The 16590-nt window shown below is 42.0% G+C and overlaps 1 protein-coding gene across 2 annotated transcripts in view; it reads left to right on the top strand.

Moving 5' to 3' along the window:
• The window catches only part of PGAP1 (post-GPI attachment to proteins inositol deacylase 1), a 68299-nt gene that overhangs the window by 18832 nt on the left and 32877 nt on the right, over window positions 1-16590 (top strand). For both annotated transcript variants that reach the window (XM_054044294.1, XM_054044295.1), the window contains exons 6-13: window positions 647-699; window positions 877-943; window positions 5762-5867; window positions 7355-7410; window positions 7493-7576; window positions 10826-10875; window positions 13202-13253; window positions 14792-14869. In XM_054044294.1, coding sequence (XP_053900269.1) covers window positions 647-699; window positions 877-943; window positions 5762-5867; window positions 7355-7410; window positions 7493-7576; window positions 10826-10875; window positions 13202-13253; window positions 14792-14869 — 546 coding nt within the window. The remainder of the gene's footprint in view (window positions 1-646; window positions 700-876; window positions 944-5761; window positions 5868-7354; window positions 7411-7492; window positions 7577-10825; window positions 10876-13201; window positions 13254-14791; window positions 14870-16590) is intronic.

The raw sequence follows: 16590 nt of genomic DNA on the forward strand, positions 1-16590 counted from the left end.
TTAACCTGCAAAGCCCTAAATGGGATATTGCCTTTTACAAGTCCAACTCTCCCCCCAGAGTGGTAGGACAGAAATTGTGATGCTCTAAGGCTAAAAGGTTAAATGGTTGGAATGTACAGTCGATAAATATTCTTTGTAGGTGGGAGGTATGGGTGTGTGTGTCTTGGTTCTGTTATGTTCCATCTGGTACTGTTTCCCCCCCTGTTCCACCCTGGATCTGTCAGAGTCCAGAATTGGTGACATTCAGGCTACAGTGCAAGACTCTCCTACTTTCCCAGGTTTTGGATGTGGATGCAGATGGCTGATGTATAGTTGGGAACATGGGATAATAGAATCAATTTAAATAAGTTGAGAAATTTTCTTCTTTTTTTCTTTTTCGTTAAAGGAAGCGAACCTTAGCTTTGGGGGAAATGATATAGTTTTCTAAAAAAAAAAAAAAACATGAGAACTCAAAGTGTGTTCCTGAAGTGATAAGGTTTTTTCCCCAGCTTTCTCTTAAGGCTAACCAAGCTTTCGTTTGATAAATTTATAAAAGCCCATCTTATTAATAAATATTCAGACATAAATCTCAAATAATTTTTCAAATGTCTAATGTTTAAATATTGAATCCCCAAAAAGCTAATGCATTTCTTTCTCCCCCAAACAGAGCTCAGCAGTGCCTAGAACTTGGGCCTCAACAGATCACCTCTCTATAGTATGGTAAGCAAATAAAACAAAGAAGTTAGGTAATTGACATGACCTCTTTCTCCATCCTTTACCTTCATCACCTTTTATAAATTCATTTAATTTCAGAGTGTAATATTCTGAAAACATCTAGTCCATACCTTTTTTTGTTGTTGCATTTTTAAATATAGTATTCCTTATGTTTTGTTCTAGGTGTAAAGAATTGATCTTGGCAACCATTAGGGCACTTTTTGATCTTATTGATGAAACCACCAACCAGGTTTGTAGTTCCCATCTCCTGCATGCCCCATAAATACTGGGAGGAAGGTGGGGATTTTCTCCCCCCAACAAAGTGATGTTTTAGCTACCATTGTAATAGTCAGGGACAAATACTTTATATTACTTTCTGATAATTTTGTATCATGTTGAAAAAATTGCTGGCTTTTTGATGTCTAGTGCTCCAGAATCTTGTGTTTTGGGTTCTGTGAAGAATGTGACAATGGTTGAGTTTTTGCTGCTGGCTGAGTCGATGAGTTAATTATGGCCGGGGTAAAACCCTGACCTTCTCACTGTGATAGAATGAGTTAAACAGGCCTGGGACCTTGTGAGTCTGAACAAATCTGCTCAGCTGTACTGTGACTAGGTATACAAATTTGCTAACGTATAGTGTCCTGTTGCAAATTATTTTAACAAAACAAAAACCCTCTATGTAAATTTGGAATGCTTCTTAGGGGAAACCAAGGGAAAAGCTGATGAGTTTACTACTTTTCTTTGCTTTCTTCCTATTTATTTCTTCTTTTTACTCCCGCTATCTCATTTTTCTTTTCTTCCTGCTTAAGTGTTATGTTGCATGTTACTGTTTGAAAAACTATTTGAAGAACCTTTCGCCATATTTCATCTTATTCCTGAACCTTTGTGTAATTTTACAGCAATAAAAATGAAGAACTGTGAATAAGGCTGAGAGGTTGGGTCATTCTTTGAGAGCTTCACTGGTCTCTGAAGCTTGTGCAGTTGGATATAGGGAAGTTGACTGGTCTATTGGGGGTAAAAATTTTCAGAACTCATTGGGGATGGTCATAATACTTAGAAATTGCAAAGCTATATTTGCAGGAAGTAGGAGGAAACTTACTTTGGGAGGTTGATTTTTTTTTAAAAAAGAAATGGCATAGGTTTGAAGCTACTCAGACATGTGAAGTGTATGAGTTGGGCCCAAGAAGTTGGATTAATGGGCGCAAGCAAGTGAATCAGTTATAGGTAAGGCTGTGACACTGTCACACAGATTCCGTGACTTTCTGCAACCTCTGACTTTCGCAGATGCAATGGCCAGTGTGGCTGATCCCAGGGCCGCCAGAGCAGCTGGCCCCAGGTACCCTGCAGCCAGCTACACCGGGCGCTGCTCAGGTGGCCCCAGGATGGCTGGCCCTGAGGAGCACCCAAGCGGCGGTCCGGGGGCAGCCCTGGGGCCAGCTGCTCCAACCACTGGTCGGGCAGCCCGGGGCAGCTCCCCTGGGGAGTGCCCCAGGGAGCGCCCAAGCAGCGGTCCCCAGGGTCTTGGAGCCAGTGTAGGGGCTAGCCTTCGGCCCCTGGGCCCCCACAGAGGTGGTGTCCTGAGGACCCCCAGAGCAGTATTGCCTGGGGCGCCAGGAACTGCTAAGTTCTTCTTCGAGTGCTTGCTCATATCTATTCCAATTAGGTGTGCGCACGCGCTGTGTGCACAGATGTCGGAAACGTTTTCCCTACCAGCTACCCGTCAGACCGGTTGTGGAGCCCCCTGGAGTGGCGCCGATATGGTGCTGTATATATGACCCTGCCGGCCTGACCCCCCACTTCAATTCCTTCTTACCGCCTGTGACAGTTGTTGAACAGTGGTCTCTTGTTATCAAGTGCTCCACTACTCCCTAGCTATCTCTTATCTCTGTATATAGATATTCTATCCACTTCTGTTCTACCCCGCCCTCCCACCCTCCTTGCCCGTCACTCTTCAGGGACCCCTCTCATGAGCAACTTCTTATTCAAGAAGTGCAGGCACTCCTCGCCCTAGAAGCAGTGGAGGAGGTGCCTCGGGAGCTCAGGGGCAAGGGTTTCTCCTCACGTTACTTCCTCGTCCCCAAGGCAAAAGGAGGCCTAAGGACCATTCTGGACCTCAGGGACCTAACCAAACATATTGTCAACTTGAAGTTCCGCATGGTCTCCTTGGCTGCGATCATTCCCTCACTGGATCCGGGAGACTGCTACGCTGCCCTCCCTATGAAAGACGCATACTTTCAGATTTCCATCACCCCGTCCCACAGATGTTTTTTCCATTTCGTGGTTCAGTTCACAGCCCTCCTGTTCAGCCTGTGCACAGCCCCTCTTGTCTTCACCAAATGTATGGCGGTCGTGGCAGCTTTTCTTCGCTGACATCACATACACATCTACCCGTATCTAGACGACTGGCTCATACGGGGCCGATCTCGCCAGCAAGTTCAGTCTCAGGTGCAGATGGTCACAGATGTGTTCGACCGCTTGAGCATCATGTTGAATGTCTGTTCTCACCCCAACTCGAACAATAGAGTTTATCGGGGCAGTCCCGGATGCAAACCAAGTGAGAGCGTTCCTCCCAGAGGCCCAACCTCTGACTCTTGCGAACATAATCACCGACCTTTGCAGATTCCCCATTACCACAGCGAGGCAGTGTCTCAAGTTACTGGGGCACATGGCATCCTGCACCTAAGTGCTGTAACACGCCAGACTGAGGCTCAGGCCCCTACAGACGTGGTTGGCGTCTGTGTATCCTGGACATGGTGCTCACAGTCCCAAGCCATACTCTCGATTCCCTGCATTGGTGGCTGGACCCCCACATGATAGGGGCTGGGGTTCGGTTCCTCCCTCCTCAGCCCACTCTGAGCCTGGTAATGGATGCATCTGCGCTGGGATGGGGGGCACACCTCAGGAGCCTGACAATGTAGGGTTTATGGCAGGTAGAAGAACTAACCCTGCATATCAATATCAAGGAACTCAGGGCGATCCGCCTCGTGTGCCAAGCGTTCCTGTCCCGCCTACAGGGCTGTTGTGTAGCAGAATTGACAGACAACACCACAGCCATGTTTTATCTGAACAAACAAGGCGGAGCCCGGTCGTTTCCCCTTTGCCAGGAAGCCCTTCTGCTTTGGGAATTCTGTTTAGCCCACTCCATCCTTCTTCAAGCTTCATACCTGCCGGGTGTTCAAAATGTACTGGCGGACAGCTTGAGCAGATGTTTTCTTATGCATGTATGGTCGATGCATCCGGACATCATCCACTCCATTTTCCGCAGCTGGAGGTTTCCCTGAATCGATCTGTTCGCTTTGCGGACCAACAGGAAATGCCCAGCCTTCTGCTCCTTCCGGGGTCACAGCCTGGGCTCGATTGTGGATGCCTTCCTGATCCCGTGGTCCGGCCAATGGCTTTACACCTTTCTGCCATTTCCTCAGGTCCACAAGATCCACAGGGACAAGGTGGACGTCATACTGGTGGCACCAGCTTGGCCTTGCCAGTGTTGGTACCCCACTCTCTTGGATCTGTCGATCCAGGTCCCCCTTTCGAGCTGCTGGCTTCCTGCTCACCCCTCTACCTCCCCTGGAAAGTTGCCTTCCTAGTGGCCATTACCTCAGCACGACGGGTTTCCAAGCTACGGGCTGTCATGTGTGAACCACCTTATACCATTTTCCATAAGGATAAAGTTCAGCTGAGGCCTCATCCAGCTTTCCTACCAAAAGTTGTATCCCATTTCCATGTCAGCCAGGACATCTTCCTGCCAGTTTTCTACCCAAAACCACATGCCGACCTTCAAGAACAACAGCTGCGTTCACCGGATGTCAGAAGGGCGCTCGCCTTCTACATAGACCGGACAAAGTCATTCCGCAAGACAACCCAGTTGTTCGTCACCATCGCCGAACGAATGAAAGGTGCACCGGTTTCCTCCCAGCGAATATCTTCATGGATCACCGCACTTGTTATAACCTGGCAAATGTCCCTCCGCCTGCTGTTACGGCTCATTACACGAGGGCTCAGGCCTCATCAGCAGCCTTCTTGGCAGACGTACCCCTCCAGGAAATCTGCAGGGCTGCCACATGGGCCTCGGTGCACACCTTCCCATCGCACTACGCTATCGTCCACCAATCTCGTGATGATGCGGCCTTTGGCAGGGCGATTCTTCTGTCTGCAATACTTTGACTCCGACCCCACCTCCGAGGTAAGGCTTGGGAGTCACCTAACTGGAATTGATATGAGCAAGCACTTGAAGAAAAAATAACGGTTACTCACATTTTCTGTAACTGTTGTTCTTCGAGATGTGTTGCTCATATCTATTCCATTTCTCCCCCGCCTTCCCCTTTGTTGGAGTAGCCAACAAGAAGGAACTGAAGGGGGCTCAGGCCGGCAAGGTCATATATAGAGCACCATATCGGCGCCATTCCAGGGGGCTCCACAATCGGCCTGACGGGTAGCTGCTAGGGGAAAAGTTTCCGACATCCGTGTACACGGCGCACGCGCACACCTAACTGGAATAGATATGAGCAACACATCTCCAAAAACAACAGTTACAGAAAAGGTGAGTAACTGGTTTTTTTTAGTCCTGGGTATACATATAGTGAAAGTTGTGGACAGGTCACTGGCCGTGAATTTTTGTTTATTACCCGTGACCTGTCCATGGCTTTTACTAAAAATACCCGTGACTAAAGCTTAGCCTTAATTTTTCAGGCACCTATAACTAACTTGTTACATGGGTCTGCAATTTATCACATAGATATCACCTTATGGTGCGTGCATGTGTCTGTCTCTGTATTATATTATATAAATATAGCTAAAGCTTTTTGGTTTTATGTATACGTAGGTTTAACTTTTTGTATAGTTTGAGCAGTTGCAATTTGTATATAGCAGTAATTGGATATAGATGAATAGAGTATTTTTATTAGCTCCAGTTATTGAATTGAAACTAGAAACCATATTATCCTCTGCCTTTTTGGAGCTCTGACTTTTACTATAAATAAAGCTGCGTTGCTGGCTTGATGTCTTGGTAATTCTTGTAAATCACATAAAATGCTAAGCAGATTATTAACAAGTTGTCTGGTATTTTTAGATCACTGAGGATCCAAAGAAGAGAATGTTAGTATTGAATCATCACTTTGTGAGGCACCCAGCAAAGTTCTTTGAGGAAGATCCTGAAACACTTACTGAACTTAAAGGTATGCAACTCTAATTGCTTTGACCAGGATTCAGGGACACATTTTATCTAAGAGTTAATCTTCTCACTACCAAATTGCTGAAGCACACTCTCTTTCTTTAGGCACCACTCAAACACCATTTGGAATGCATGGCGATAAACTATGGTCTTGATTCTTGTTTCTAGCTGAACTAGGCTTGGTTGAGGACCATAGTGGGGAAAAGACATGCCATTTTGTATTTCTCGGTTTCTGGGGAGTAGCCAGGAAACAAAAGTTGTTCCAGTTTAGGCCTGGCTAACTGATCTCCAGCAATCACAGGAGTAGCTGGAGCTCAGACGTTCTGACTATAGCCTTTCCCATGTCCATCCCCTATCCTGGTGGGGGTTGGTATGTATGTGTTGTAAAGCCAATATGCTAATTCTGGCTGTTTGGGGAATTCCTAGGTGCCCAGATGTGCAGATTCAATGTCTCCTTTCCCTTGACAGAGCTGGGCAAAGAGACCCATGCTATAATGAAGAATTGGCTCCTCTCTTGGGTTGGGACATCTGCAGAATTCCTTATTTGGCATTCTCTGGCTGCTAGGAAGTTAACAAGGAGGAGCCATGGCTGTAGAGCCCAGGAGTAAATACCAAGGCTTAATTTTGTTGAAATACACTGGGGGAGGTGAATAATATCTTGCATTTGCATTTCTTTAGTTTTCATTAATCATTTAGTCAGATATTCCCCCCCCCGCCCTCCCTGTTCAATAGCAATTTGGAGTATATTTATGTGCAATTTTTTTCAATTGGATTTTCCTCTCTCCTCATTCCCTTTGACAGTTGGCTAAATTTATCTATGCTGTAATGCCATTAAGTTCAAAGGAGTTACAGTAAGGGTGAATTTGAGCGTGTGTGTTTTGTTTGTCTAATAAATCTGTTTCTATTACTCGTCCCCCTTTATTCATATTTCTTTCTGCTCATACTTTCTTCTTGTAGTGAGTCTTCTGCTCCTAATTCTGCTGCCTGAATTTGGGCTTTTTATGTTCCTTCCCTGTGAGACTGAAAGTGTGGTGGGGCAAAGAAAGTATGTTGTGCTGCTATATTTTCAACACTCTCTTGTCTGTATTCAGCCCCCATACTGACGTAGATGTCCACCAGATGCTAATGCTATTTTTCTTTGAGACCTTTTATTTTAGTAGCAGCACTTATTAATACATTTTGCAAGTAATAATAGCATCCCTTGGTTTGGCATGCTGTATAGATAGTTGATTTTAACCATTGTATGCAATTCTGAATAGCAGTTGTGAGTATTGGATTACATATTTTAATGTTCCAATGTCTAACTTCTGGAGATATGAACAGGAAGTTGATTAAAATATGCTTGATTAAAGTAGAATATTTGTGTTTTGTGAAGGTCTGCTGAAGATTATATTTTACATCATAGGCAATTCCTGCAGTAACATACAACTAGAATTAAGGTTTTCTTATCACACACAAGTGAGCAAATTAAAGCATATAATTTACTTCTAGGAACTTTGATTTGGATGAAAATCAAATCCTCAAAATGGACCTATACAGTTTACAATGTAAGTAGCATTAATTTCTTTTTCTAATTTCAAGTTTGTCATTTCTGTGTGTTTTCTAATAAGCAATATTTTTTCTTTTAAGGAATCTGATGGAAAATATTTCATGTTTCCTCTTTCAAACCACAGAAAAACCTACAGTCATGTCCACTGTCAAAACAGTATGTTGGTGAGAAAATACATACTTTCTGTATTTTTGAAAAAATATCTGTTGTTACCTGATTTTAACTTTATGAAACTGAATTGATATTTCCATTTAAACAGCTGTATTGAGATAACTTCTCCAGTAATTATTAAACAGAGCCAGCTTTTCTACTGTAATCCCAACCTATTATTTGTTTAGGGGTGCATGCCTTTGTATTAGTTATTTCTAGTGTGTTCATTATCATAGTATCTGAGTACTGCACATATATACTAAGGCCTGCTCTACATGAACAATTAGACAGCGACAAGCTGAGGTGTGAATCCACCCCACACTAGCCTGCTGAGGTCTAACTGTGTGTATGTACCCTGCTGACACATTAAGAGTTTGTTAGGGTTCTTTAAGATTTTAATGAACTGTTAACACGTGTCAGCACATGGACAGTTAGACCGTGGCAGGTTAGTGTTGGGTGGATTCACATCTCAGCTTGCTGTGGTCTAATTGTTCATGTAGACAAGCCCTAAGACTGACTTAGAGTTGCCTATAATAGATTTTGCAGTTCACCACTCCAAACTTCAGCAGTTTAGCAACTGTTTCTCAACCCCATTCTCTGTTATCATAATTCAACATGCAAATTGTGGTATGAAAATGATCAGCCTTTAGCATAGTTCTGTCTCCTCCATTACTCCATTGCACATTCCATTGACTCCTGGACCCTTTATCTTTGGTTCTCTTGTGTCTAGTCTCTGTTGCTGTTGACTGCACTGTCCTTAAGGTCTGGTGCAGCTGTTTCAATGGTTTGTGAATGGAGAGTAGGTCTTTAATGTAGCAAGGCCCCATCTTATGCCCTCATTCAGGAAAGCATGTGTTTAAGTGACCTTCCTGAATAGGGAGGCTATCCCAAAAATGGGGCTGTAGTAAGGGACTTACCCAGAGCAATATAAATGAACCGGGAGCTAGTAGAGGATATGGAGCACCACCAGTTGATGTGTTCTCAGCCGTTTTTCCTGTTGAGGAGATGGGCTGCTGTGTGCTATACAATTGGAGTTTGTGTTTCTTCCACGTTCAGCCTCAAACATGATGATTTGCAGTAGTTTAACCTCCAGGCAAACACATGGATCACTTCGACTCACCTCCTCATTTGAAAAGAAGGAATGTAGTTTCTTAAATGGAGGTGGAAGAATGCATTTCTCACCACTGTTACTACATAGGTATTCGAGAAGAGTCCACTAAGACTCCAAGATTTCATACGACCTTGGTGAATGGAGGGTAGATGCCTTTAGTGGAAGGAGAAATCAGTGTCTTGGTTAGCTCCTATAATTGTTCCCCCTTCCCACCGGCATCACTTCAGACTTACCTGAATCCCTGCCTGGCTTCCTGCTAGCTCAGTTAGTGGGCTTCCAGGGTCCATGGCTCTGGGGCAGCCCAGACATAAAACCTACCCCATGGCTGAGGACCAAGGGCTTCTAGGTGCCCTGCTGCAGAGCTAGGAGCCTGGAAGCCCTTGGAGACCTAGGTATAGCTGGAGCCTGCTTCCTGCTGCAGAGCCAGGCACCTGGAAGCTGTGGAAACACTGGGAGACTCAGCTTGAGGTGTGGTTTTCAAGGCTGCTAGTCCATGGAATCAGGCACCGAAAGCCTTTGGCTCCCATGCCTAGAGGCTCCAGGCTCAGTCATGGTCCCCAGGGCTTCTAGGCTCCCAGCCCATCTGGGAGCCTTCTGCCTTGGGAGCTACAACTGAGCCAGGGGCCTCAAAATTTGGGCTCCCAAGTTCGATTTCATTTCAAAAAATTTTAAACAAAATATTTTGATTATTTCAATATGATTTTTTTTTTCAGATGTTCCCTTCTGTGGGAAATTTTGGAAATTCTACTTTTTGTTCCAAAACGGAACACTGTCGCGCACCTTCCTCCTCTTCCCCGCCCCCCCCCCCCCCCCCCCCAATATTGGCATTTTCTGCAAAATAGAAATTCTGGCTTTTGATCAGCTTTAGTCATTAGCAATGTTGTGTCTGATTCTTGCATCAGAATAGAATTTGCTTTATAAGATGTAAAATAACTGAAGTTCTTTAAATCAGACACAACATTGCTTGGTAAGAATATAAATTTTACTTGGACTGCTTGGGTATTTTGGACAAGGCTTAATTTCTAACTAAACTGAATTTTTCATCATTATAAGGTATACAATTGCTTACAGGATTTTGACAAAACAATTGCTGATTGCCAAAAATTATTTATGGTTTGTAGTATAACTACAGTACATCTTCAGTAGTTGTTTTTCATAACAGTCCTTAAACTAGAATTGTTGATTACACAAGTATATAAATAATACTTTCGTTTTGTACAGCCCCTGTCATCATCATCTTATCGGAGGATCTGTTGTTTTCCAAATACTTTACTTTCAATTTGCTTGTGAGGAATATATAGGGAACACTTTTGCCACCTGTGGAATGCACAGCAGTCGGTTAATAATAATACAGTAACTTTACACAACAGTTTGGGACAAGAAATGAAGATCACCACCACATTCTGTTTGAGGGATTTAGGTAGGCACAATATAACTACCCAGACACTGGAATTACCACCCTATCTCTTGAGAAGTCTCAAAGAACTCTTCTAAACATTTCAGTTTTGTTTTTCATAAGAAATAATAAGTGTTCTAGACTGCAATATCTGCTGTTCATTTTCATGGTTAGCAAAAACGACAAAAGGAAATTATTAAACATATTTCTTGTCTAGCCAAAGATTCTCATTCTTGTATTTAAGTTGTTCGTTCTACTTCATCTCATAATCATAATTCTGAGTTTGTGGTATCTAGCCTCTTGGCAGCCGACACGATGTCATTAACACTCTACAGGATCAAGAAAAACAGATGGTGAATCTTACTGATTACAAATAGCTGAGGAAACAGGAGATGAATCATACTTCATAAATAACTGCATTTTTGTGTTTTGATTGTGTGTGTAAAGTCTCTCTTAGGAGCACTTGGTGGTTATAGTGAGGGCCACTATAGAAATGTGTGATAGATAAGGATAGGAAAATGAAGACTGAAGTCTGCTCTTTTTAATAGACTTTGATGTATATAAGTATTGAAGGAGGTTTAGAACAGTGGGTGATGTCTGATGAGGTGTCACAGTTAGGCAGGTATAAATTAAGTGTGGATCATCAACACTAACTCTAAATTTTTTTGGAGTGAAGTTTAATATTTTTATATATAAACTCACACTTTTTAAATTTTAAGTAGTAACGCACATTTTCACATGATATTGATTTAACAGGATACAAGTAGCTGGATTTATGGCTGTTCAGACAATAGTTCATCTATGTGGTGAGTATAAAGGCTTCTTGTAATTTATTTAAATAGTTACTATAAGATCAATTTTGGGCATTCAGTCTTGTAACACAGAGCAATTTAGGAGGAAGAACTATAGGGATTTAAGAAGGATTACTGCTGTTAAAATTCATTATTATCTGGTATAATTTACAATCAGCTTTCTTAATAGTTAAATAAATTCAAAGCAATAATAAGTGACCTAGTATTTAAAGAAAAAATATGGCTCTCTTAACTTTTATGACAGTGTAACTTGTTTTGTCCCTGACTTATATGTAATATCATTTTAATAAGTCCTCTGTCATGGGACTGTATCCGTTGTATGCAAAGGATGGACTGAATGATCATCTTCTGTAAATACTACTATGAATTTATTGTCACTTGAGGACATTTAGAAATGGATGTGCTTGTTTTAGCAACTTTATTTTAGCAAATTAGATTGTCCGGTTTAATTGATAAATTTTGGAATTTGTAATGAATTAATGCAAATTGAAACTATTTTTAGGGCCAGATTTACTAGCCTTTTAAAATCTGCTTTGTTGCACTCCAACTGCTCAGAGCTGTCTTAAAGCAAATTTAATCTACTGCTTGGGTTGGGGGAATCCCCATTTGGCATAGGTCAGTGTAGCGGTCCTATGCCTTTGTGTTCTGGCCCAGAAGTAAGGGAGCATGGCCAAGGTGCTTGTATGACCACCTGGTACCTAGGTGTTATAATTGCCCTGCTTTGGACTAGGAACCACTAAGGTGTCTTTATAACCCTTTGCACACCCTCTGCATCAAGCTCTGCCAGTAGAGGGAGTTGGGGCCATTAAATCTAATTAAATATAGTATCTTTTTTTAATTGTGAGTTAAATCCATTTAGTCAAACAGCACCATTTAAAGGGATCTGGAACAGTTTCAAATGTGGTTGTGGATTCTCAATCACTGACTATTTTTAAATCAAAATTGGATGGTCTTCTAAAAGATTTTCTCTAGAAATTAGTTTAGGAAAGTTTTATGGCCTGTGGTATACAAGAGGTCATACTAGATGATGACAGTGGTGCCTTCTGGCCTTGGTATCTTAAAGTGCATCTTTTGTGAAATGTCTCGGATTTTGTTTAAAATATGTATAACTGACCTAAAGTAAATTCATTAACAGATAATCATTAATCCAATATCCACTTTGAACTGCCACCTGAAAGGTTTGCACCAATAGGCAAAGCTGATGTTGCATATGATACACTTTTATAAGTTCCCTTAAGCTGTGAGAGCAGTGGATGCTTTTACTTATTGTGCATTACTTCAGTACAAATGCAGATATCAGTTCATTAAGTGTTTTCATTATGCTTCAAAAAGTTGAGGCTAATAACAGCCAGATTTTGTGAATGCAGCGATATTGCTAGCTATACAGCTCTGTCTGAAATCAGATTTGCAACATCTCTGCTATTTGAGTTGTAAATTACTTTAGATTGCTAAATTATAATGTTTGGTATACAGACAATCGTTCAGTTAACTATAGTTAAGGCTATGTTTTAGTCACTGGTACTTTTACTAAAAGTCATGGTTAGGTCACAGGCAGTAAACAAAAATTCACGGCCCGTGACTTGTCCATGACTTTTACTATATACCCCTGACTAAAACTTGGGGAGGGGCCCCTTAGGAGGGCGGCCTTGGGGGTGCCACAGGTGCTGGGGAGGGGGGTGCAGCCTGGGGGTGCAGCGCTGTGGGTGCTGAGGAGAGGGGCTCCGCGGGTGCTGGGGAGGGGGGTGTTGGTGGGTCTGGGGCATACTCCCTACCCAGCTCCTGGAAAGTGGCGACCCTAGTTCCATGTGCTGCCTCCACTCTGCCCTAAGCCCCAGTTCTGTAGCTCCCATTGGCTGGGAACCGCGGTCAATGGGAGCTGCGGGGATGGTGCCTGTGGGCGGAGGCAGCACATGGAACTAGGAGTTGAGGGAGGGGAGTTGCTGTCGCCCTTCTGGGGACCCCCTACGCCCCAGGTAAGCACCATCCATCTCCCCCACCCCAAGGCCCCCCACACACAGACTCCTGCTACTGGGGAGTGAGGTGGGGGGCTGAGACTGCCCCAGCAGCGGCTGGTGCACCTGGCCCAGAGGGTGTACGAGCCGCTCAGGCAGCTCCCGTGACAGAATCCGTGACCTCCATGACAAATACGGAGCCTTAATTTTAGTAGACTTAGATCTGTGTCCTGTTTTTAACCTTGTGCATTTCTATAGAGGTAGAGAAAGGCTGGTGCATTAATAATACACTGTTACTGCCTACCTCCTTTCATAATGAATATGTGCATTTTGTATATTTGCACTTTAAAGTATTTTAACTTTTACAGCCTGGAAGGTTTTGATTTATCCTGGAAAGCTGAGTTACTGCCAACTGTTAAGGTAAATTGTACTATGTTATTTTGTTGCAACAAAATAGAGTGAGCATTTACGTGAAGAGGTTTTGTGTGGGTTTATGAATAATTTAATACATTCACATATTGTATAGCATTGATATGATTTCTAAGCCAGGTTTCCTCTTGGGATATATGCTACTGGGGGAGTGGGAAACATCTTAATTAAAAATTCAGCTTCTTCCCCATTTTTGAGGGTATATGAAAGTGATATTTATTCCATATCAATGACTTGGTTTTCAGAAGTCCAGCAAGAAAGTTGAAGTTTTCAAAAGGCTAATTCATTGATAAGCCTACAGAAAACTTAAAAGAACATTGTAGTTTACTAAAACTACACCAATAAAATTGTGTTTAAAAAATCATCTTGGGTTTATAATCAAAGGAAACAAATAGACTCTAAATTGTGTTTAAGTTGTTCTAGAATGCAACTTGACTTCTCTGTTACTGTTGGCAAAGTCAATACCTTCTTCTGTCATTCTACTCTTAGGAGATTTTCCTTCACTCTTTCTTATAGCAGAAGGCTCAGCATGTATTTTACATCTTGTAGACTTTGTATAGTTCACCTCTATTGGCAGACATTTTCTTTCACTTCTAAAGTTGATAGTAGTTTGCAGCCACATAAATAAAGACAGCAACAGAGTTCAAACAGACTGAATATTGTGTGATATGCGATCGTTAATGAAACTTCAATGGTACACATTCATCATAGCAGGAGAATATTTATTTAAGTTAATAATCCATGGGGAGTGACAGTACATGAGCAGTGGTAGTTATAGTAATCCATTTCTCAACTGCTATCCAAATATATGCAATTTAAGGGTGTATTTCATCAATTCCTTCAGCACCTACTGTATCTGAAATCTGTAACTGGAAATTCATAATAAAATGTTTTACCTGTAGCTTTTTAATGGGAGCAGGATTGGGCCATCTCTAAAAAGTTGTGTACAGTCTTCCAACACTGTATTAAACTTCAGTAGAGTACGTGATATGGTGCACAGTGTAGTTCACTATAGTACACAGCACTCTTTTAATGCAGGACACTTACATATGAACTGTGTTTTTTCCTTAATTGTAACTGCTATTATTTGTGAAGCTTACAATGATTACAAGTGTTCACATTTAGGTGTGAGATTCTGTGATGTACCTTCAAGAGGCACAGCACAGAACCCAGTGTCGGCAGTGTGTGGGGTGTGATGGTAGCTCTAAGTCTCCTTTTGAGCACTCCCAGTCATCTGTAGGGGCTGGAGCAGGCCCTGGCATAATTTAGACAGCCCTGGGAGCCTTTCTCAGTGTCAGCAACCTCCTGCATTGCTTCTTGGAATCTCAGTAGCACTGTGGGCTCTAGCCCTGCCCTGGCATACCCCCTTAGTACCAGGGCTTGCAAGTTTCTCCCCGGCCAGATATCAGGTTTTTAGGGCCCCTTACCCCACATAAAAGAGCTGGAGTAGGAGTGAGGCTCTCACCTCAGGTTTTTAACTGAACCAAACTATACTTTTACTGTAAGTAATTTTTGTTTTCCTGTTTTAGGTTGTAACTCTGAAACTCCAGGAATATCCTTCTTTGACCAATCTTGTAGTGTATGTTCCAGCTATTAATGGCAATAAGGTAACAAAGATGAGACTTAAAAACACTTTATTCAGCATCTATTAAAGACAACCAAATACTATATTTTGTCATTCTTGGTTGCAAGGAAAATGTATTAAATATGGAGAATTGCACTAAATATCTTTTACAAATTATAGTTCTGTCTTACAGTATGTGATTCAAAGGTAGATTTTTCAACTAATTTAACATCTAGTCTACTGAAAGTAGCTATAATTCCTAACACGAGTTACAGATTGTATATTTACTCACAAACAAGTATAGAGCAGTGATTTTTGAACTGCTGCTTGCTTGTGGTTCTAGCTCTGTATGTGAAAGAAAATGTAGAATCAAATGAAGTAAAAATCTTAAGTGAATCCACATGTTCCATAGAATCTCTATGGATAGAATTTCATGCTCTAATAAGAATATAACATTAGGGATCTGTTATAGACCACCTGACCAGGACAGTGATAGTGATGATGAAATGCTAAGGGGAATTAGAGAGGCTATCAAAATTAAGAACTCAATAATAGTGGGAGATTTCAATTATCCCCATATTGACTGGGAACTTTTCACTTCAGGATGAAATGCAGAGATAAAATTTCTCGATATTTTAAATGACTGCTTCATGGAGCAGCTGGTACGGGAACCCACAAGGGGAGAGGCAACTCTAGATTTAGTCCTGAGTGGAGCACAGGAGCTGGTCCAAGAGGTAACTATAACAGGACCGCTTGGAAATAGTGACCATAATACAATAGCATTCAACATCCCTGTGGTGGGAAGAACATCTCAACAGCCCAACACTGTGGCATTTAATTTCAAAAGGGAAATGAGGGGGTTAGTTAAACAGAAGTTAAAAAGTACAGTGACTAAAATGAAATCCCTGCAAGCTGCGTGGGCGCTTTTTAAAGACACCATAATAGAGGCCCAACTTCAATGTATACCCTAAATTAAGAAACACAGTAGAAGAACTAAAAAAAGAGCCACCGTGGCTTAACAACCATGTAAAAGAAGCAGTCAGAGATAAAAAGACTTCCTTTAAAAAGTGGAAGTCAAATCCTAGTGAGACAAATAGAAAGGAGCATAAGCACTGCCAAATTAAGTGCAAGAATGTAATAAGAAAAGCCAAAAAGGAGTTTGAAAAACGGCTAGCCAAAAACTCCAAAGGTAATAAAATGTTTTTTAACTACATCAGAAGCAGGAAGCCTGCTAAACAACCAGTGGGGCCCCTTGATGATCGAGATACAAAAGGAGCGCTTAAAGATGATAAAGTCATTGTGGAGAAACTAAATGGATTCTTTGCTTCAGTCTTCACGGCTAAGGATGTTAGGGAGATTCCCAAACCTGAGTCGGCTTTTGTAGGTGACAAATCTGAGGAACTGTCACAGATTGAAGTGTCACTAGAGGAGGTTTTGGAATTAATTGATAAACTTAACATTAACAAGTCACCGGGACCAGATGGCATTCACCCAGGAGTTCTGAAAGAATTTGAATGTCAAGTTGCGGAACTATTAACTAAGGTTTGTAACCTGTCCTGTAAATCGGCTTCTGTACTCAATGACTGGAAGTTAGCTAATGTAACACCAATATTTGAAAAGGGCTCTCGAGGTGATCCCGGCAATTACAGACCGGTAAGTCTAACTTCGGTACTGGGCAAATTAGTCGAAACAATAGTTAAGAATAAAATTGTCAGACACACAGAAAAACAAACTGTTGAGCAGTAGTCAACATGGTTTCTGTAA

Source organism: Malaclemys terrapin, chromosome 11 (assembly GCF_027887155.1).
Source record: "Malaclemys terrapin pileata isolate rMalTer1 chromosome 11, rMalTer1.hap1, whole genome shotgun sequence".
Lineage (NCBI taxonomy): Eukaryota > Metazoa > Chordata > Testudines > Emydidae > Malaclemys > Malaclemys terrapin.